At 41.7% G+C, this 21,130-nt stretch overlaps 1 protein-coding gene across 9 annotated transcripts in view; it reads left to right on the top strand.

Moving 5' to 3' along the window:
• The first annotated feature begins 1,221 nt into the window (after positions 1 to 1,221).
• The window catches only part of LOC142400472 (myosin IXB), a 51,981-nt gene continuing 32,072 nt past the window's right edge, over positions 1,222 to 21,130 (top strand). For all 9 annotated transcript variants that reach the window (XM_075485374.1, XM_075485375.1, XM_075485379.1 and 6 more), the window contains exons 1-4: positions 1,222 to 1,679; positions 18,233 to 18,464; positions 18,653 to 18,872; positions 19,178 to 19,687. In XM_075485374.1, the coding sequence (XP_075341489.1) occupies positions 18,298 to 18,464; positions 18,653 to 18,872; positions 19,178 to 19,687 (897 nt within the window). In that variant the 5' untranslated portion in view covers positions 1,222 to 1,679; positions 18,233 to 18,297. The remainder of the gene's footprint in view (positions 1,680 to 18,232; positions 18,465 to 18,652; positions 18,873 to 19,177; positions 19,688 to 21,130) is intronic.

The following is a 21,130-nucleotide window of genomic DNA, read 5'->3' on the forward strand; positions in this document are numbered from 1 at the left end:
GAAATCTCACACTCAAGTAAAAGTACAGGTACCCCTCCAAAATATGACTTTGGTAAAAGTCCAAGTCACTGACTGAAATGTTACTTGAGTTAAAGTCTTAAAGTATCCGAAACGTCTTGTACTTAAGTATGAGAATTACTGTAAAAATAGATGTACTTAAGTAATGTAATGAAAAGTATAAGTAAAAAAGGCAAATGCAGTTTGAATGACATTTTTTATATTTTGGTCAACTTTGAAGGTCAAATACACTTAAAATCTACACACACTAGTGCAGGCAAAATTTAGACCAGGTTTAGACAGAAAATACAAACTTTGTGAACCTTTAAGTTTTTCTTCTTCAAGTAAGGTCAGTGCTGAAAATGAGGCGTACATTACACCATTAAGAAAAAAATGAAACAAAAGAGGCTGCTACTGTTATTGCCATCATTATAAACAAAATTTAAAGAAAAAAATAGGAGAAAACTGAAGCTTATCTGGCATCTGAAGAGGGAGTCCAGTTTGAAACCCCTTTTTGTAAACCTTTCTAAAAAATAAATAAAATAACTCAGTACAGAAAATGCGGCCAACATCACCAAGAAAAAAAGCTGTTACGATTACTGTTCTTCACAAGCTATAGGAGGTGCACACACAACCGGTCATTATACAAAAGAAAAAAATAATTAGGAGGGAACTGCAGCTTATCTGGCATCTGAAGAGGAAGACCTTTTTTGTAAAACTACCTTAAAACCTAAAAAAGGGGAGTTTCTGTAAGATAGAATTTCCACGTCTTTGGGCAGGCATAACATGCATGGGGTCAAAACACTGTTGCGTTTTTTTCCCTCTCTCTTGCTTTTTTTTGTAATGAGTAACTAAACCGAACAATGAAAATGTATTGGAGTAAAAGTATGCAATTAAGTTCGGAAATATAGTGAAGTAAGAGTGAAAGTTGTCAAAAAATTTTAAACTCGAGGAAAGTACAAAGTATTCCAAAATATACTTAAGTACAGTAGTGAAGTATTTTTACTTCGTTACTATACAACACTGCAATGAAACCACAGTGTTTTTTTCTTTCTTGCTTGCTTTTTTTGTTAACTCTGAATCAGTCTGTGCAGATCAGTAACACAGAGCCAATACCCTCCTGCAGTACCACCGCTTTAATCCAGCAGGGGGCGCTGCAGTGCAACAAACGCCTGTGAGCAACAGGGTGCCCTCATTGTATGGAATCTGCCTTTTTCCTCAACTTTTTTTTCTCTCACTGCTCAGACCGCTGCTGTTATTAAGGCAAGGAGAAAGGAAGTAGCGACAGGCTAGCTGGTTAGCCGGTCTGAGACCATGGGCTATTAGAAAACAGTGGACTTTCTAGCCAACTGTTCCACAGAGGCGACACTTCGTCATATAATTTAAGCGTTAAAGGAGGATGCGATTTATTTCTCGTTACGTTTCCACGTTGTTTCCACCCCGCTTTCAAACCTTCAAACTGACTCAACGCTGAGCTTTGTCTGGGGGGGACTCAGCCGTTGTTAGCCAGCTTCAAACAAGTCACTCTGGTTTCTATGAAAGGAGAAAACAAGGAAACAACGTTAAAAAAAAAAAAAAAAAGCTGCGACGTGGTCAGAAATTAAATTGTTCAACAGTCGGTTGAATCGCGGGGACTGCAGTTTAGGATTACACCAGAACAATGAGACGAACAGCCGGGAAAGGTACGTTAAATGTAATAAATACTCTGCTACTCTGGGGTTTTGTTTTGTTTTTGGACCATATACGTTTGAGTAGAAGTTTTAATGGCAAAGTTCATCTTAAAATGTGTGAGTTTACTGTTGAATGGTGTGGCACATTTTTTTTTTAATGGCTACCAGGCACTATGTTGACAGAGCTGTTATAGGAGGTTATTGTGAGGCAGCTTGTGACGTTAACCCCTTTAGGTCGTTAGTTTGAACGGTGTTTAGACGAAGTTGAGCTAAATAACGGGGCACTTTGTCTGAATGTCGGTGATTAGTAACAGCAGCGCGGTCTCCTGCTCGGTCACTGGCACATTGTGGCTGCATAGTTGCAGCCTGTGTGAGAATGAGCTGAGAATGTAGGCTGACTTGTTGCAGGGGGCAATGTCCCCAGGCCCTGGGGCAAATTGTGACAAACCCCCATGACAGTGGGCAGTTGTTTTTGTTTGACTGAGCACTTTGATATCAGTAAAGGGTGAATTGGTGCAGACTTGACAGAAATCCAACCAGGACTGTTTAGAAGAAGGGGCAAGTGCATCTTAACAAAATGACCAGTTTATAGGCTAGTAACTGATATTTTGTGCCCTGCATAGGGCAACATTTATGGCTGAGAGCAGCTATGATTGCTGGTGATAGGTGGACTAGGAAAAAGCAGCAACAATGAAGATAAACAGAGAACTGGGAGGCAAATTGATAAAGTCTTTTACCCTGCTATTAAGCTTAAATATTGTGTCCTCCCCACACCACCACAGACACAACAACTGCATTGCAACTGTCCAACGCTTCTATACTTAGAATTATAGAGTTACATCAGAAATGACTGCTTCTGCCTACTCAAGTTTGCAGTTTACGTCTGTAACTGTGGGAAATATGTCACCTTGTATACTCAGGGTGATGTTGGGGAGATGTTTAACATGGCGTGCCTGCAAATGTTTCCTAATGTTGGTTAATATCATGAAAATAACACATAAGTTACCCACACTGATTTGATTTAGTTGATTTATGCTGCTGGTTCTTTCATAGGATTACCCACACTCAGCCTACATGACTAACATATGGATGATTGGGGGGAAACGTTCAAACATAATAACATTAAAATGCCTCACACTGACATTGAACCTGGACGTTTCTCTCTCTACTCGTTTCCCTCTTGCCATTTCTCCAATTTGTCCTTTGCTGAATAGTGCACTCGCTTGTAGGGGATTTCTTCTTGCGACAGTAATATTTTGACATTTCCTGAAGGCCTGAGTCTCAACCTGGATTTGAATAAATAATGAGGCAAAAGAGTGGGAAATGATCTATATCACCTAATGGATGGTTTAGAAATGCACAATAAAATGACTTCTTGTTGTCATCGGGTGACAATAAAGAACAGAAATAGGTAGGGAAGCAACTTTGTAGTGCTGTAATTGCATTTCATCTTAGTTTTATTGCCATTTTATGGCAGATTATTATTTTTTTTTTATGAATTGTCACTCTTTGTTTAGGGTAGGTTTTTAATAGGTCGTGTAGTAAAGTTTTCCTGATGATTGTGAAAACAAACAGCATCTCAGTAAGAAGTCGAGCGTGTCCTGACGGCCTCTAAATGTAATACCTTCGAATTAATTGAATTAAAGTGCAAACTCCCTATTGTGGAGCCATAATGGAGCGCTTTGTAATTTAGTCAAAACAGCTCTGTGTGTAATGTGATGATACTAAAGCAGATTGGAGCACAAGTGACTGCATTTGTTGAGTTGTCATGGGGAAAGGGAATGACACAGGAGGCGTATGGCGCTGTTGTGGCTGTGTGCATCTGTAAGCTTGGCTGTGTGTAGGTGCCCACCAAGCATTCACACGTTCAGTGGACTATCGTTCCAATATACTGTATTCAAAGTGGAGTTTATGCCTCAGCCTCTCAAGCTTAAAGATTCAGTTGCATCTATTAAAATGCTTCCTGTTCACCGGTTTGTTGTGCAAGCTATTCAAAAACGTATAAGCGAAGAGATTTGTTATAGGTGAATGCCAGTATTATTTAGAGACAAGGGCATAATGCACTCTAAACAGACATAGAATAGCTTATTTTCTTCTTACAAAACAAACTCTCCTCACAACATTCTAGTATAGCATCCACAACACCGCAGTGTTGCATTTAACCTTCTCAAAGTGCTTCAGGAGACTCTGGCTACGGCTACACGAAAACGTTTTTCACTGTAAACGATACTTTTTCTTATCGTTTCGCTGTCGCGGCCACACGGAGCCGGCGTTCCCACTACCCCAAAACGATAGTTTTTGAGAACAGGTTCCAGAGTGGGAAAGTTTGAAAACGAGTACGTCAGTGACCAGAACAAAAAGCTTCTATTCAAAATCCGGAAGAAGAAGACAACACAACAAGGACAGACAGCGATCATAATGGACCCCACAACATTGATAGCAGCACTGCTGCAGACACTGCTAACTTCAGGGGCATTGTTGAAGGAACAACGTGAGCTTCGCGCTGTTAGAAGTAGGGGCGTACACGCATGCGCATTGCTTCTTCTATTGTTCTGGTGTAACCGGTGGGGGTGGTTTACAGCGCACCTAGAGGTGTTTCGTGTGTACTGCACGTTTTCAGCAAGTGTCGCGTTGTCATGTGGACAGAGAAGCCCCCCTGTGTGGTCGAAATCATTTTCGTACCCGTTTTCAAAAAAACCCTCGTTTCGTTTTCGTGTAGCCGTAGCCTCAGGCAGCCCACAGAGTGGCTCACTGCCATCTTTTGAAAGAAAAGGACCATATGGCCCCCTGCTAATGGTTTGTATTCTGCGAGCCCCACTACAGATCTGTGACAGTGGTTGAGGATAAGAAGGGGGGAGGGGATGACATACCAGTTGCCCTGCAGCTCAGCTTTAAGTTTAACTGTTGGCGCATCCTGGTCGATGTAATTGTGTGAAACTGTGGATCATAAAGTAATAAACCGCCTCAATCTTAGCTGTGCCTCCATCTCACCGAATACGCTTAAGGAGCCTCATTTGCGTTTATTTGCCTCTACTACATCTCGCCAGAGCCGTACTGTAGACTACTTTCTCACAGACGCCTCTTTACAAGTTCACAGAGCAGTTTCATATACGAAAAGACATGACCTCCTTATTGTTATATGCAAGCTTTTTCTTCTTTCTTTTTTTAATGCTCTGGGTCTGTTGCTGATTTGGATCATCAACGTGAAACCACATAAGAGGAACTTCTGTTGTATCGTAATGCAATGCTAATCAAGCAAGTTGCTTTGCTATGACACGACAACCACAGCCAACACCATGTTGCACGAAAGTGTTCCTTGAAATTAAGTGGTAGGTGAAGGTTGATAAAGATGCTGCACTAACTTATTTTGACACTGATGTTATGTGAAGTGACGTAGTCCCTTGCGTGGTCAGCTACATATGAGCATGTTATTTTAAACCGATGACTTAAAAGTGTGGGGGCTGTTTTCATTTTGTAGACAGCAAATGAAACCTTTGTGGTGGTTGCAACAGATCTGTCGACAGCTCCATCTGTGTTTCTTATCTTAAGTGTTTTCAGGGTCGAGTGTGTGGGGTTTCTTCTTTTTTCTACAAGTACTGGGAAACTTCAGTTTTCTCGCAACTGCTTTTTGAATCACGCACATTGTGGGAGACTTAGCTGAAAGGTGTACAGAATATGACTGAACTTTTTCTGGTTTTACCGACAAAACAAAAATGCCGTTTGTAACGGTGTTCTTGTAAGTTCAGTTTTGAGGATCTTCTGTGCTCTTGCTTTGACGTTTAGCCTCAGAATCTGACGAATTGAGATCTCTGACAGAACAAGGGCAGAGGAACAGTTTGAGCTATTTTGTTCTGTGGCAGCACACTGATAACAAGTCCCTCAGCAGCATGCGTTGTCTCTATGAGCAGCTGGTACACTTGACTATGTAGGTTACCTGCAGAAGGAGGCAGACATCTGCAGCCCGTGGCTTTAAAATCAGCCTCACACGGTTGAATTGAGCTGCAATGTCAACTGCCTGAAGACACAAACAGCACTTTTATCATTAGATCACTACGTAATGGACAGATTTAAGATGTTTTTACTCATGAACACTGGTGAATGTCAGTAGAATCGCATGCAGTTGTCCCTGCTCATGCCTGTTTCTCTGCTTGAGATGCTTTCTTACAACAGGAAATAGTCAAGAGCACAGTTGATGCGGCCGATGAGACGCCCGACTCATCTGTCATGATGACTGCATCTCTGTTGGTAAATGATTGATCTAGGAAGTTGTTCGCATTGTTTCCAGGATTTTTTTTCCGAGACTGGAGGCGAAAGGGAACATTATGCATGCAAACTGTATGAATATTGATTTGACGATGAATGATTTTGTTTTTCTGCATTTAGTTTATATGTTGTCCTGCAAAATCATGTTTAAAAATGGAAGCTGATCATGTCTCGGAGAGTCTGTTCCTTCTCAAGGTGCAGTGAAAAGCTCATGGCGAAGGGCTTGGAAAGAACAGTCAGACTTGTACAGGCTTGTGTTTCTTGTTACGTGGGTAGTCATGAGGAAAATGTCTGCTCTCGGCTACTTACGCTACGGCAGAGGAAATGGGACTGGCTGGGCTCGGTGTCACTCTGCCTCTCGTAACCTGTGTGTTTAGCTTCTTCAGTACCGCTAAACAACCCGTTAGTCAGGCGCTGAGAGAGCTTCATCTCCAAGTCTTGTCAGGATACGTTGACAGTCGATTCCTAAAGGTTGTGATTGATCAAACCGGACAATCTCAGTCGGTATTAACCATTCACTCGGTACAGCAAGCTGGATAGATTTATGAAGTTGGTGGAAGGGATGAATTGAAAGAAGGAGGCCAGGCAGAAGAAATGGGACACTGATATGCATACGTGTGTGCTTTTGTGTATGTACAGTGTGTGAGTGCTTAGTTTAGTGCTGTCGCAGGAATACTCCAGGGTTTGCTTTTCTGTGCCAAGAGATTGAGAAAGAATAGCCTAACGTTCTGCAGAGACTGCTAACCTAATTGTGCAGTGGGAAGTCTGTGTCATGTAGAGACTGAACCAGGTGGCAAGCAAGCAAACAAAAGGCATGAAAGTTTAGAGGGGGAAGAGTGGTAGTGTTTTGATTCCACAAAGTCCTTAGTAACTCTCCTAAAATGCTATTTCAATGTGGTTACATGAATTTATGGGCTTTATAAATAGATCCAGCAGTAATGAAAGGGTATAAGTGAGGAAAAGGCACAGTGGCTGTTCGGGATGGCCTACTTAGACTGAATTTGTTTGTTATACCGTAGTCCTCATTTAGTAATCCCAGACACATCATGTCAAACTGATTGATAACAAAACATGACTGTGATTAGGATTGTTCTAGATCTAGATGTTTACATTCTAAGTATCAGCTCAGATATAAGTCATAGGTTCAACTAAAATATACAACTCAAGAATTTTCCAAAGTGAAGGGAAAAGGAAAAGTACGTCAACGCCACTGAAGACACATTTAACCACTTCATGGCAACTTGTGCACAGGGAGGTTTGTATTGAATTTAGTTTAAAATCTTCATGTTGCATCTTTTGTATTTCTCACTGTTTTGGGTTTTATCCCTTAATACCCTTCCAATTACCTGGTATTCATCTCATGGCTTTTTCAGGTTTTGGGTGTTCATACCTTATGGTGAACCAGTTATTAAACATTCAGTAATGAGAACACACAAAATCAGTTCCCCAATAGTTTGACATCTTTTTTGTAATTCTATTACCTGATCCTCCCTTTAACGTGATCACTTCTGGTCAACAACCCATGCAGCTTTTTCGTGTCTGTTGATACAGACTGATTTCTCGATGGCTGTGGGGGAATTTAATGAGCCTCCCATTTTGTCCTCTCTGTGGTCACTGATCCTATCCCTTGACTCTGGATTATGGGCAAAGACGAGGCACACCCTGAGGCTCTAGTTGCTGTTACTCTGCACCATAGTGTAAAATGTAGTCATCAGGCACAGGCCATGACTAATGAGAGCCGGTCACATGCACTATGTTGAGCATATGCCACTATTTAGCTATCTTTATTTAAATCTCAGTTTCTCCACGCTTACCTGTGCTGTATGCTTACTAGCAGGTTCAGTTAATTAGATGGAAACTAATGTTTGAAATGTCTAAAACCTTGCCTGCAGAAGTAGGTTAAAAACAACCCTCATGTGCTTTTTTTGTGTCTATGATTAAACCACAGATATCACATCACAGCCACATGAAACTGACAGCGAATTCTTTAATTGTTGAGTGACTGTAAAATATCATAGTTATGAGTTTGCTTGAAGGCTCGTAAATGTATACCCGATAATGTGGTTATTATTATTATTATTATTATTATTATTGTTGTTTTGTGCACATAATGTGACAACTTTCTGATCAGGCAGCTGTGTATGACAGCTACGGAGTACCCCTGAACTTCCATCCCAGTTGAAAAAAAGATGAAGTTTCCTGTTTAGGAAGTTTTTGAGTACCCAAAAGAAAAAAGGGAAAAGATAAGAGAGCAGCTATCTTTGGAAGAGGAGGGTAATCCAACAGGCAAGTCTTGCATAGGGTAGCAAGTGGAGGGACCAATACTTATGGGCGCGGCTGTTGCTCAGGAGGAAGAGCAGCCGCCTACCAATCTGAAGGTCAGTGGTTCGACTTTGGTGGCTACGTGTCGAAGTGACCTTGGGCAAGACACTAAACCCCACGTTGCCTACCATCGGTGAATGAATGTGTTTAAATGCATAGACTGAAGCACTGACTAAGATGTGAATGTGTTGTGTTAAAGCGCTTTGAGTGGTCAACTAGAAAAACTCTGTACAAGTACAGTCCATTTACAGAGGCAGAGCACAAATGTGTACACATGCACAGAATCGATAACTCCTTTTTTTTTTTGCATGTATGTTTGCCTTTGACGCACATTTTCCATCTGGACATATCAATATACGGCATGTGTTTTCAGCAGTTTTGGTTTAAATCTGTCCCAATGTGCTGACTGCAGCTGAACCTGACCGCTGGATGCCTGAAGGGCTGTGAAGAGTGACAAGAAAAGTGAAAGAGAAAAAGCCAAGAAAAGAAGAGTCCAGACAAGGGAGGCACAGGAGGGGAAGAAGATGGAAAGAAAGAAAGAAATAAAGAAAGGAGCTGAAGGTTCAAGGAGAAAGAGAGGGAGCAGGAAGAGTAGACCTTGGCTATGTGCTCACTATTGGCTGAGCTCCACTCTGTTCTGTTTGTTTTTGCTCTATTTTTACCATTCAGTCTGGCTCTAGTCACTGATGAATGACTCCACATGCAAGTTAGATTTCATCTGTCAGAAATCATTCAGGATGTGTGGGCCAGGTAGTTCAGGGGGAGTGTGAAAAAGACATGATATGATCATAAAAGACAGAAAACGTTAAGCCTTTTGGAAAATGGCCTTATTGGTCATGTCTTATTTAATGTGGGTTTCTAACGGATTTGAAAAAGCACCCTTATTCTGTTTTGAAATTACTGTCAATTCCACTTCTTTAAAGATGTGTATAAAGTTAAATTCACAAAAGAAATAATTCTAAGCCTGCAATGTTGGAGGAACGCAATCCTTTTTAATATGTCATCATCTACACGTTGGTGCATTCATTTGCCATACGTAGTGGGACACACCGTTCTCCCATTCACATCCTACCTACTACAAACTCTTTGTACTTTGTCTCGTTGTTGCTATTTGTTTTCATTTAAAGTTAAAGCATGCATAAATACCTGCAGAGGAAACTGAGCCTCTATGCCTCACTAGCTGGGTTAAGTCCCACTATCTTCCAGCTACCTGGGTTGTACGCCTCCAAATATGATCACTATTGAGATGAAGAAAAAGGCTTCGTGCCCACCTGTCTGGGCTTTGATTTTGTATTGGGAAAAAAAAAGTGCATTCTGCTTGTAGCATCTAGACTGGCAGTGGGAGTAAGGGAATTTGAATAAGTATGTACTTAGTGCAGTACAGTACTATTCTGGTCTTACAATGGAGTCATGTGTTTTGGAAGTGTTTTTAGTGCTGGATAGCCTACATGAGTGAGTGTGTACAATAATCCCCTCTGTCTGCCTCCTTCCCCTCGCTTCCTTTTCTCTTCTCTTCCTGATTTCTGTCTGCAGCTGCCTCACATCTCCAGATCACATACCGTATGTTTGTATGCGTGATTGTGGTTTATCAAGCTAAATGGGGAGGAAGTGTTTCCTGCACTGGAGACTATCTTAAGCAGCGACTAATATCAAATACACATGGTGTATCAAGCACGCATGAATCAAATAAACTTATGCCAGTTTTAGACATTGTATCTATCCTAATGGACACAATTAAGAACATCTATTCAAAGCAACCCATGATGATCAATACTCAACCATTTTACCAATCTCCTCCCACGGCCCAACTCAGAATAATTGTGACCTTTGTGCTATTGTACTTAAATCTCACCAAATCCTATGTAGAACTCAGTCCACCCAACTTTAACTAACCCAAACTAGAAGCGGCTTCTACAAATCAATAGATACTAATCATTCAATCATATAGTTCTTTCAGTGTCCACAGACTAATTAACCATGGTAATTAACCCAGGAAATACTTCATAAACCAGGTATATTAGTAGATACTTAAAAAAAAAAATTTTGGATTATGATTTTTTTTTTTAGTTCTTCAATAATTCCCTAATATCTCTGAGCTTCCTAACAAGCTATCAGTTGTCTGACACTATCTGACATTGAATGACATTGTACTGGATTGGTTTTACGTTGTCTGTCCGATAAATGTCTAACAAAGGCGGATAGCGCTAGATTTGTTGTTTCCAGTGTACTGCATTTGTCCGCTGCTGGTTTAAGCAAAGTTTTAGACCAGTAAGGCTTCAATGACTGCAATGGAACATTCCTCAGAATCTCCTGTCCCCATCAACCAGTATGGATTCCCAACATGAGCCAGTTTTGCAAGCAGACTCTTCTGGGTTGCATTAAGTCAGACATGCTATAGCCTCACTGCACTGTTGTATTTCCCATGAACATGCTGCTTTCAATCTAGAATTTAACTTATCGTGCTTATTCAAAACCTCACCACCGGTTACTATGCGTTCTCTTATCCGTGTGCTCGTTTTAGATGAAAGAATCCTGGGACGTGAGTCTGTGCAGGACAGACATTCGAGCCTGGGATTTTCTTTTGGTAAAATTTGCCTCGCGTTTGCATGTGAGCTTATCGTTGCTCTTTTTTTATAGGACTCTAAAAGAAGTTTTAAATTCAAACACTCAGAATATGTTGCTGTTCATTCAGCCCTGTTTCGGGCTTTCCACTTTATTCACTGGAGCTTGACCTCTGCTATGACTCACTGGGTCACAGAATAGTAAAGAAGCATCATTTTTTGGAAAAGAGAAACAAAAAAATCAGGTCATGGGATTTTATGGAAAGTAGCGTTTCCTCAAGATTTAATTCTCCACTCTTTACTTGCGAAGGCATGGCATCTGGACTGAGTTTAAACATCAGTGCCGAATGTTAAGCTGTGGGGGAGCTGAAGTGGGTGACTGGTGGGGGGGTCGAAGGGAAGACATTGGGGGAGATTGTGTGATATGACAGGAGAGGTGGAGGGAAAGGAGCACACTGAGGGAACCAGTTAAAAGTCCAGCATTACAGCTGCGACAGATGGGTGGTGAGACACGGGGGAGTAGTGTAAGGTCGTACCTGGCGTCTTGGATTACAAACCTGCTGTGAAATGTATATAAAGTAAGCATTAGTAAAGCTGTGACTAAAAGTAATATTGTATTGCTTCAAGCAAGGATAGAACAGCAAAATGTAGAGAGGAGTGATGAAGCCGTGGGTTTAAATAGTTAAAAATCAGGTTTGTCCAGCTTGTTTAAAGCAAGCCTGAACTACCATTGTGTTTGCTCTTCACTCAGCCTGGACTTATATGCGTGTGATGTGGGGTCATGCCTACCTCCGAGGGATGCCAAAGTAACAGCAGGCCGCTTTAGTTTGTCAATATATGACTCTGACACATGATATTGGGAGTGGGAGATCAATGCAGTGCGCTCAGATGGTCATGTTGTAATTGATTAGCATTGTCCATCAAAGTTATGGTGATTTATTGGGTCAGACAACTGGCTACACTGCATTTAGCTATGGTTTAGAAAGCTAAGCAGTCGCTGTCAAGGGAATGATATCAAAGTGTTGTGCATTATTTATAGTTTGGAAGAAATTTATGATCTCCAATAATGTATTTCACTGTTGTTTTCTTCCTTTTTAGCAGTCTACTTGTGGCAGGGAAGATAACTTTGACCAAGAGCAGGGGTTCTGTATTGAATGAATAGGCCAGTATCACCAAGTCAAAGACTGGAACCCTGTGGCTTTGCTCTCCTTTATGCTTCTCTTTAGTCGGAGGCAGCAGATGCTCCTCGGCTCTGGTTTTATTGTTCGTGGCTGGCCAGCCTCTGAGCAGACTTAAAGACAGAGACTGGGGGAGGAGATGAGCTTTAAGTGCCTTCTTTTTTCTCCTTTTTCTTTTACTATTTCTTCAGCTCTCTCTATCTATGTTTGTCATATTGAACTCAGTTGGTGCCTGTTGGATGAGTTAATTCCCTGTTTTCAGGTATCGGTGTCTTTAAACAAAAGCCTGCATATTTAAATAGGCCACATGGCTCTGGTGGGAGGTTTCTGAACCATTCAAAGCCATTTTGGGTGGAACTGCACCTCCTAAAGAACCTCAGCCCTGAGGCTGATTTACCACCATTCAGCAGCAACAGGAGCAATCTCTCACCATCAGTGCATCATGTGAATCTTTTAGAGAACGTAAGCCCAAAAACCTCAGGAAGAACACATACAAAGAGACACACACACGTACGCAGTGAATCTGTCCCACCCTAGCTTCAGCCTCGCATTGTGCCCAAGGGACAATGGTGCCTACTTTGGCAAAGAGCCAGCTCCTCTCATCTCCATTAGGTCATGCAGAGAGAGCTGTGGTGTTGATGGATACTTCAGTGGCCCCAGCTCCTTTTTCCCCAGGGAGAGGAAAAGAGCTCGGCCTACATCACTGCAGCCAGGCCCACAGATGCTCCCTCGGAAATTTGTAAGTCGACCTGGGCATTTTAAAGTCTTTGAAATTCAGCGTGTGAAACAAAATGGTTGCATCCAACTTCAACACATATGTACATATTGCTCATCTTACTCCACCCCACAAAGCCTCCAGTAGGTCCGAAATTGTAAGCACATATTGTGTGAATTTTATTTATTTATTTGGTGATTGATTGATTTTATTTATTCTTTTTACATGATATTTCCTAAAGCACAACAGATAGTCACAACATTAGCACACCAGCACGTCCAGTGCTCCATCGGTCTACACAGGATGTGTTTTTGGCACAGCACTGAGCTGTAGGTCACTCATGATTTGCATATACAATCACTGTAGTTGTTTGTATAAAACGGAGGGAAACGGACAAATAGCGCTGTTATGTTGTGTTTGTCAGAAGCAGAATGATATACACTGGCGTGCCAGATGTGAGACGAATAAGTTTGAAAATATGTCTGTGCAGACACATTTCAGAGCTGGATACTTATAAAATAAAGTAAAGTGGAAGCAAATTTTCACAGTTAAATTCAAAGTTCAGTTGATGTTAAAACAAGTCCTACAAAACGCCATCAGCTGATTTGTGAAAGCCAGTAGTGTTCGATGCCTGGGTTGACTTATAATTTTCAGTGTTTTTCGAACTAAGCCTTTTGCTCCCACCTTATTCCTTTGTTTGCACTGCTTATCCTCACTGCCTCTTCATCTAGCATTATTTCTGAGTATATACATTTTAAATTTTTTTTTGTTATTTGATGAAAATTCAGTGTTTCTTTTGTTTGAAAACAAATGGAACAGCGGTCTCAATCTTATGACGGTGTACAGAAATGATCAATGGAAGCATTCACAGTTATAATGAGCTCTACAGTTTTTGAAACAAAAATCATATGATCGAGCTCTCGGGTTCTAATAACAGAACTGCTGTCACAGTCATGTCTGTGACTAGTTCCATCGTTGTTGCTGATTCATGAGATGCGTCGGAGATCATCTTGTGATGGCGTAATGGAATCCAGGGAGTCACTACATGTTTGGCTGACAACACACACGGCTGACATCATAACCCGCTTCCTTTTCTGCATCGACTGTGTTTATATATAAATAAAAATAAAAAAAACTAACGGAGCATCAATCGGAGAAAAAAGAGAATTGACATCGCAGAGCCGTGCATAGTATATTCCATTCGAAGTCCTTTGACCCTGCATGTGTCACTGGGTCATTCACTTCCTGCCAGATGCTTGAGTCAGGCGCTGGTGTCTCACCACTGACTACTTGCTCTGTTTATACAGTCTGTATGAGTATGAGCGCATGTGTCGTCCTTGGGAGGTCCATTAGGAAGAAAATTTACTGTCTGTTGCGCAGAGTGCAAGCATAACACTCAAGCCTCTTACACATCTGTAATCGAGTTCATAAACCCAACAACTACTTGCCTTATAAAGGCAAAATATTTCTTTTCATTGGACATTAATTGGCACTCTAGACTTAGAGAATTCCTCCTCTTCCATCTTCTCTGGGTGGAGGTATTTGCTGTTTGCTTATACATAGGTGAGCATTACGTCGTTAGCTCACTTTTGCCACTGAGAGTCACATAAATTCCTGTGTTACTGCCAACTCCAGCATCAGTTATGACTATGTGCTTGTATTGCACCGCTGTTTTTTTCCAGATGGGCGTTAACTTAACTTTATGCGATTGAACATAGAATTGTACTTTTCAATTAGTCAAAAATGTAGCGATTAATGAGCACTAACAACCAGCATTAAAGGCACGGCTCAGTGAAATATAGACCCCCAGACAACTGTCACTAATGGCTCCCCCATGCTTGGAACGTGTGTGTGGTCTCAGCAAAAGAGAAAATAAACAGTAGATACTTTTGCCTGTCTATAAAAGGTTTTGGCATGCTGTTATATCTGCCAGGAAGAAAACTACAGTAATCACTTACAACTTACACTTACGCAAGAAAATAAATATAGCAAGACATTCACATCTTTTGTGTGTCTTTGCTTCTGCTGATGTATTTACCTGTTGTCACTTCAAAGAAATAGGTCATTTCCCCAAACCTTTGCATCCTGATAAATGAGTGGAGTAGCTTTTCTTTGTGCAAAGTGGTATATGCAAGCCTATTTTCTTGCCAGGATAATGAGGGGTTTAGATGGGATGAGGTTGGTTGGTTCAGTGGGGCTGAGCGGTACCTGCTCTTTAATAAGAAATGTCAGCTTTAAGGAGCTTGTTAGCTGTTGATTCTTCCTCCTGTCCACAGTAAGAAGGTACAGGGCCCACTCAGTTATAGTACTGTGCTCTGCTGTCCCCCCCCATCAACCCCCAGTAAGCAGCTAAAGTGCCAGGCTAAGCCTACGCAAAGCAGACAACCCAGAGTCTTATCTGTGGAATGCTGGGCATCGTCACAGAGGATCTCCTCTGCGGGGAGGAAGCTGTATTATCTCAAAGCCTCTGTCTCCTTTGATTGTCTCCTGAGACCTCTCCTTTCTATCTCACTTTTAGATGTTTACCTTTCTTCTTCGGTCTCTCCCATAGCCTATCGCTCTTTTCTTTGGCTTTTTCAGCTTCTTTTTTCCCTTGCTACGCTGCACAAATTGACATTTAAATCCTTAAATCTTACGCCCCAAATACACCGGCTTCTTATTTGCTTTTTTTTAAACTAGTTGAGAGAGAGCAGCTCAGGAGTTAAAGTGACAAATTTAAACCAGACATGGCTCATGATGGAGGATAATGATGATGCTGTCCTTTGCGGTCTCTGCAGTTTTGCATGCCTTGGCATTTTACAGCCTTGCATGTTTTTGGGACTGTGGTCAGCTTGCTTGGCAAAGGCACAAGCTCATGAGTCTCAAGTTGCTCCATTTCTCGTTTTTATTCTCTACTGTGGTCCAAAGTAGGTTTTGTTAAGATATCTTTTGTTTTGGTGCCGTTTCCAAAGATCATGCCTTCTTTTTATGAATTATTACAAGCTGACTCGTGGTTTTTCAAAAGAAAGCTAACAGGATTGATGAGGGGAAATCCAGATTTACTGAATAGATGCACCCAGCTCGTCAGTTCTGTAGATTATTTTTGTTTGTTTTATGCGTGTGTGTGTGAGATCTTGTGCGACTATTGTTCCTCTGATGTTCCCATGACAGTTGAAGAAGATGCAAAACATTATCTTTGCAACGATTACGCAACGAGACACTTTTGCACGTCATTGAAATGACACGTCCTCTTATCTAAGCTAATTAGACGATTTTTTTTTTTAAATTCATTTAAACAATTCTTTACAATATCAGTGATTGCAAAGTTTGAAACAATCCTAACAATAATTATTTTCACAGCTTGATTTCATGATGCGTGCATAATGCATTCTGGGAGTGCCTCTTTTCTCTCTGCAGATCATATTTCAGTATTTTTCATATTCAGAAAATATACACTCTACTTAAATTGCAAAGATGATCAACTATACAGCATTGACCCTGGAGCAGTTTATGAAAGCAGCACAGTCCGCCTGCCGTGTGGCCATTTAAACCAGGTTCCTGTTTCCCCAGAGGGTGCTCACAGTTTACGTAGCATGCATTACTGATGCAAAGCCGCGCTACATGATCCATCACTAGACCAAACCTTACCCAGCTGCTGTCTGTGTGTTTCACACTCCACTTTAAATCACGGCTCTGTTGCTAAGTTTTGTGACAGACAGCATTAGCTTCAACTGTATTTCTTGTGATCCAGCTGGTTGCTGCTTAGAATCCGTTCCGACACACTTTATCACTGTTTGTTGGTGCTGCTAGACTTGACTTTAACTGAATCCGCAAGATGGCGAGTGTTCCTGCTCTGTTTTGATGACTGTAACGCAGCCATCGTGCCATTCTGCCAAAGGAACCGCAGCAGTTGATGCCGTCAGTAATTTGGATGTGGGTTGAAGTAAACTTGGAGTTGTATGAAGAAGTATCATTGTACAATAACTTGAATCCTAATGACAGAGTGGTGTTAGCCTTAAATGATTTTGCAATAACATATGTGTACAATGGATTGTGATGTGGAAATTTGCAACACATATGCACCCAGTTCTTTGCAGCTGCAGACATTTGTAAAATCATTGGTTGATCGAAGGATTAAAGGTTGGTACAGGAGGACTGGATTTCTTCTAAACAAGTAACACAAACATAAGTAAAACTTGGTCCCTTACTGAACTTATGACATCCTACAGAACAGTATGTTAAGATTGTAGTCAAACCTATTCTATTAATGTTTCTTGCCCGATTAAAGCTTGTATGACTGACAGTAGAAATGCTGGACTTTTAACTGGTTCCCTCAGTGTGCTCCTTTCCCTCCACCTCTCCTGTCATATCACACAATCTCCCCCAATGTCTTCCCTTCGACCCCCCCACCAGTCACCCCCTTCAGCTCCCCCACAGCTTAACATTCGGCACTGACAGTAGCACCTTCACACTTGAATCAGAAAGAGCTGTGGGGACTTTACTTTGCAGAGAAACACAAGTCATGTATGGATGCAGATATACGTTGTTGCAGAGCAGAGTAGCTAAACTCTCTTTATCCTGTCATCAAGTTCTACAGTCATGCTATCACTGTCATCACACCCATCAGCTCAGAGACGAGACGCATGCGGCAGTACGTGTCTCGTCTTTGAGAGTGAATAGTGTGCAGTCATTACACCATTTGTGGTTCACCGCAAGCGTTCTCTGTTTTTGCGTCTTTGTTGTCATCACTAAGCGGAAGGGTTGAATTTCTGTGCACCATCTGCAGACACAACTTAGGGTTAAGTGTCTGCTGTGAAATGATTTCTGAGTGAAGTGAAGCAACATCTTAATGCTCGAGCGATACGCCGTATAGTTACATTTTTGTTTAACCTAGTCTGTTGGTTGAAACCTCTCTTCAGATGTTAAAAAATCAACCAACTGACAAGCAGTTGCTTTCACTCAAAAATATCTTAAAAGTTTGACCCAATCCCAAATTTGCTTGTATTCACATCATGGCACATCTTGTTTCTAGGTTGTCATAATTTTCTTGTTTCCACATCTTGATGTTTAGTCAGTTTTCTCCCTGGACACACACACAAACACTTATTTCTGTGTGTAGAACAACTTTATGCTTAACAACTGACTAAACAGAAAGAGGCTTAGGCAAGTAAGCAGCTTGACAGGATGTAGGCGTCACAGGCATCGTTTGACTATTCATTATCTTAATGCCTGTGTTCCATCAAACTCATACTTCACTGTGTAAATTGGAGACACACCTCTTCTGGCACGTGTTTGTTCACAGTGAAATCCTGATTTTTTTTTTTTTTTTTTTTTAAATCTCAGACAGGCTCCCTGTGTGTTTTCAGACTTTGTTCTAAAAGAAAAATCAGCTGTTTCGTTGCATTTTAAGTTTCGCACAAGTTCAGAGTGCGTTTATTAAGATAAGACCGGTTGCCGAGGTCAGTCCTCTCGACAGCCTTTGTCTCAAATGTTGCACCATCATCAGTTTGGGTTTGGGAACATGAAAATCTCATCTGTCATCTCCAGGTGCTGCGTGGTGACACAGAGGCAGTAGCTGTGCGGAATGCTGAGGCCACTCCCCCTGGCCCAGGATGAGTGTCAGAGATGGCGCTGCCACCATGGCAACGAATGCAGGTGGAGGAGGAGGGGGAGGTGGGATAGATGGCCCTAACGGCCCTAACGATCATGATGGGCGCTCATACCTGCTTCAGATCTATCCAAGGTTGGCTGGCCAGTCCTCCGCCTGCTGCAACCTGAGGTGAGTGACCCTCAATGTTACAGCTGGACAAGGTAGATTTAGCAGCAACAGTTCAGATAATGCGTTGTTGAAGTAGTTAAGTACACAGGGAAATATTATTTTATGATAGTTTCATGCTATTCGGTTGAAGAACTATCATAATTTCAGTTGTTTTTTTTAAGTTTGTGTTTACTTTTTCTCCACATCAGAGTACAGAAGGATGCGACAGCAGCCTCTGTGATCGCAGACGCTGCTTCGGAACTGGGGCTGGACCCTGGCCGCCTGTATGTGTTGGCAGAGGTGAAGGAATGCGGTGGGGAAGAGTGGGTACTGGAGGCTGGAGACTTGCCAGTGCAGAGGTATCTGCTTTGGCCTCGGAAAGCCCAGGAGCAACATCCTCAGAGTCTTGGTTTTTACTTCTTACTGCAGGTAAAGTTGACAGCTCGCAGTTCACTGTTCAGTCAGATTTGGTTGATGCGGGCCAATAGAGAGAAGTCCTCCCACTGTTTGAATATTGCATTGTTTTTCCTTCTGCTTTTTCTTCCTCTGTGTTGTCATTTTCTGTGAGAAACAAGCCCAAGTTATCAGTCTTGGATAATAATTTGCATATATACAATTTCTGTAAATGTATCCACAAAATAGAATCTCCAAGCACAATATGCAACACCAGCCTGTGTGTCGGTTTGTTTAAGAAATCTAAACAGTCAAAGTTTATTTTTCTTTACTTTACACAGGAAAGGAATCACGATGGCTCTATCCATTATGTCCACCTTCCGACCTTGTCCAAGGAACAAGCGGTACAGCGTCTCGCTGCCAGGGGCTTCCTTCCGCCTCCACAGGATGATTTTGCAGACCTCTGCAACCTCCCCGTCCTCAATGAGGACAGCATATTAGACAATCTGCGCACACGCTTTCACAAGAAAAAGATCTACACCTATGCAGGCAGCATCCTCATCGCCATCAACCCCTTTAAGTTCCTGCCCATTTACAACCCTAAATATGTCAATATGTACGAGAACCACCAGCTGGGCAAACTGGAGCCTCATATTTTTGCCATTGCAGATGTGGCCTACTATGCTATGCTCAGGAAGAGGGTCAACCAGTGCATTGTTATCTCTGGGGAGAGTGGTTCAGGCAAGACACAGAGTACAAACTTCCTGATCCACTGTCTGACTGCACTCAGCCAGAAAGGCTATGCCAGCGGGGTGGAGAGGACCATCCTTGGGGCCGGACCTGTCCTAGAGGTAAGATGCTGACGCTTGTGTCTGCAGAGTTGGACAAATGTTTTTATGATTGCAGCACCAGACACTTTAACTGACAACAAGCTCATTTTAACCATCTTATCCTGTTGAAATAAGTGTAACACATTGTGGAACAGAGCGGAGCCCAGGGATTTGATCTGGTTTGTGGAATAAAATAATGCTGATGTGGAGACGGTGATGGATAAACTCTGTGTTATAAAAGCCAATATCTTTTCACAAAGGAACACTGCAAAAGACCATAAGAGCAGATTGAGTTTGTGAAACTAAAGTCTATCTTAGAATGGCACCATCTCATGGGTGTTATATCTGTCAGCGTCCTTAAACATGATTCATGATGTTGCTGTGATATGTAAAAGCATAGCATGGCAAATGCATTGAGGAACATTTGGAGACTATTGTCTGTAGCCATGAATGATAAAACATTCGAGGAAGTTATCTGATCCCATGCTGTTCTGAGTAAATATAATTTCAGGCTGCTGCATGAGCTAAGCTTACGGTGCACATGATAGTCCCTATACAGTGTGAAGACTTCAACGTAAGTACTGTAGTCTATTCAGAAAGATGAAATGAAAAAAAGAACAGGGGAAGTTGGGTTTTTTTTTTTGTCCCTTCTTGTGTTTCTTTGTGTTCTCTGAACAAAATACCGTGAGAATCTAGACAGGATTCGGTTGTTGGTTTGTTTTCTGTGTCCTACTTTTGAGCAAGCAATGATGTCTCTCATTACGTTAACTGTGCTGCTTCTAATCTTGGTTTCCTGACAATGATATTTGTTACTGTTTCAGTCAGGTGACTTTGCTCCTCTTCCTGCTTTCCTCTTCATGAGAAATGACATGCTTGTACTGACTTGCTCTCTGCAGTCGCTGACAGGCCAGAACGAACAAAAACTACAACCAAACTGAAACTAGAAACGTGCTTTCTGGTTAAACAGACCGAGCCTCAGTGCTTCTTGTAGGCAGGAAAGGCCAGCACTTATTAATTAAACGACAGCATCAGAATACATCTTTCCTGCGTCATGTTTTCATGTTCATTCAACAATATGCTGAATACCTGAGTGTATCCAAGAAGACCCGGCTGTGATCATGACTTAAGTGTTTTTGTGTGAACTGAACTGTAGCATTACCGTGAGGAAAGTGCAGCTGGGATATAAGGCTGAAAACAACAGCCACAAAACGTTGAGTGACGGGTGAGACTTTGTCAATAATGTCTAAATTAATAGAAGTGGGCTGTTCTTGTCGAGTTGTAAATTAACATAAACTTGTTCATGTTAATCAGCTGTATAATCTTTGCCGATTGCATCTGGTGCCTCTGGCCGGCCTTTTTTTTTTTTTTGCAGCGTTTCTCACATCTGCATGAGCATCAGCTTTCAAAGAACAGACAGGAAGAAAAGAGCAGCTGATTTAAGACCCCCTTATGCTAGCTGAAGTC

Source organism: Odontesthes bonariensis, chromosome 15, assembly GCF_027942865.1.
Source record: "Odontesthes bonariensis isolate fOdoBon6 chromosome 15, fOdoBon6.hap1, whole genome shotgun sequence".
In the NCBI taxonomy this organism is placed as follows: domain Eukaryota; kingdom Metazoa; phylum Chordata; class Actinopteri; order Atheriniformes; family Atherinopsidae; genus Odontesthes; species Odontesthes bonariensis.